Genomic DNA, 1,631 nt, shown 5'->3' with positions numbered 1-1,631 from the left:
AGAGAAGGGGCCTGGCCGAAGAGAGGCTTTTGGGAAGGCGATCACCCTCCCCGGTGTCTCCTTGGCCAGGCTCTTTCCCCAGAGAAGGGGCCTGGCCGAAGAGAGGCTTTTGGGAAGGCGATCACCCCGGCATCTCCTCGGCCAAGCCCCTTCTCTGGGGAAAGAGCCTGGCCAAAGGGAGGCTGCTGGGTGCGCGATCGGCTTCCTCATTGGGCTTTTCCCGTCGGAGGGAGCCGAGTCAAGGGGGGACTGCGGGGCAATCGGTCACCCTTGGCAGCGTCTCCCCAGCTGGGCTATCTCTTGCAGAGGTTGCCCGGCTGGGGAGAGGCTTGGTCAAAGTACCACACTGCTTTGTATATAAGTCTACCCGCGATTTTGGACGCCATTTTGGGGCAAAAATTTCTCCACTTATAGTCGAGTATATACGGCAAGTCTGTTTTAATTCCTTTCTTTTTACTCTGTGTGAAGAACAACTCTACCCTTAGGTCCCTCATCTTCTCATTACTGTTTATCCAAAATACAGAAACGATGAATTAGCTCTGACAGAATTTCTGTTGCTGTTTGTAGTGAAGAGATAGGTGGACATGTATAAAAAAGCACAGATGCCCTGTGACATGGCTCCAGAATTGGGGGACTTCAGCTCCCTAAATCTAGGCTGGGCTGGGGTGAGTTCTGACCTAATCTAAAATCATCTGGAAAATTAAACCATCAAGACTCTTGTGCAACTAAGCCACAACAGGAATTATCAGAAGTGTACTAAATGATAAAACACTAAGAAATATTACAGCAGCCATTGCAGGCAGCTATAGGAATAATAAAGGTTTAATTTTGATGCCTGTGAGGACACTGAGTCAAGAATGAATATTAAATCACTGTTACAACTCTTTTATAAAGGTTGCCTGCAATCTATCACATGCTCACTTATTTGGGAGTGTATTACACTGCACACATGGAGCGTGCTTCCACATACACACTGTGCTTGTAAAATTCTTCAAATTTAAGGATGTTTCAATTATAAAAGATGAGAAAGTACTCCCTCCTCGAACAACTACCTGCAAGTAGGAAAGTTTAGTAATAAACTGCTTGCCAATATTGAGCAACCTAACCTTAAAACCAGATCCAGGAACCCACTTTTGTACCATTACTAGTCAACAGGGACCCCTCTTGTGAAATCCAACATGTCTCCATCTTTACTAAGGACTGAAACAACATGCAGCATCTGAATAACATCTCCAATGTCCCCCCCCACCCCCCGGTTTGGTTTGTAACATCTTGCCTGGTGAAGAAGCCCATGGAGCTTCGAAAGCTTGCAACAAGTATATTGTGCATTTTGGTTGGCTAATAAAGGTATCACTGATGGATTTTTGTTTGTATTTGTTAAACGGCCAACATAGCTACCCCTGCATGTTAGAAGTAAGGATGTTTAACAAATGTTGAAAACATCCAAAACGTATCCCTTTGCTACCCATTTCGGTTTTTAGTTTTCCTGTTCCAACTCCACATCTATACAAGGAAAATTAACCAAAAGAGTGAGATAATTTTGTAAGAAGAAAAAGCCCTCCCTTCAGCCACCATCTTGGGGACAGAGAAGCAGGCTAGCTCCAACTGCCTGCCTGACAGAAGAAAAAGCT

General features: G+C 45.1%; 1 protein-coding gene across 3 annotated transcripts in view; it reads right to left on the bottom strand.

Moving 5' to 3' along the window:
- LOC121934730 (palmitoyltransferase ZDHHC11-like) overlaps positions 1-1,321 on the bottom strand; it is a 23,244-nt gene extending 21,923 nt beyond the window's left edge. For all 3 annotated transcript variants that reach the window (XM_042475516.1, XM_042475515.1, XM_042475518.1), the window contains exon 1: positions 1,107-1,321. In XM_042475516.1, the coding sequence (XP_042331450.1) occupies positions 1,107-1,142 (36 nt within the window). In that variant the 5' untranslated portion in view covers positions 1,143-1,321. The remainder of the gene's footprint in view (positions 1-1,106) is intronic.
- Positions 1,322-1,631: the final 310 nt, after the last annotated feature.

The sequence above is a fragment of the Sceloporus undulatus genome, chromosome 6, assembly GCF_019175285.1.
Source record: "Sceloporus undulatus isolate JIND9_A2432 ecotype Alabama chromosome 6, SceUnd_v1.1, whole genome shotgun sequence".
Lineage (NCBI taxonomy): Eukaryota > Metazoa > Chordata > Lepidosauria > Squamata > Phrynosomatidae > Sceloporus > Sceloporus undulatus.
Note: the sequence above shows the minus strand (reverse complement) of the source record. Positions and strands in the feature narration are given on the sequence as shown.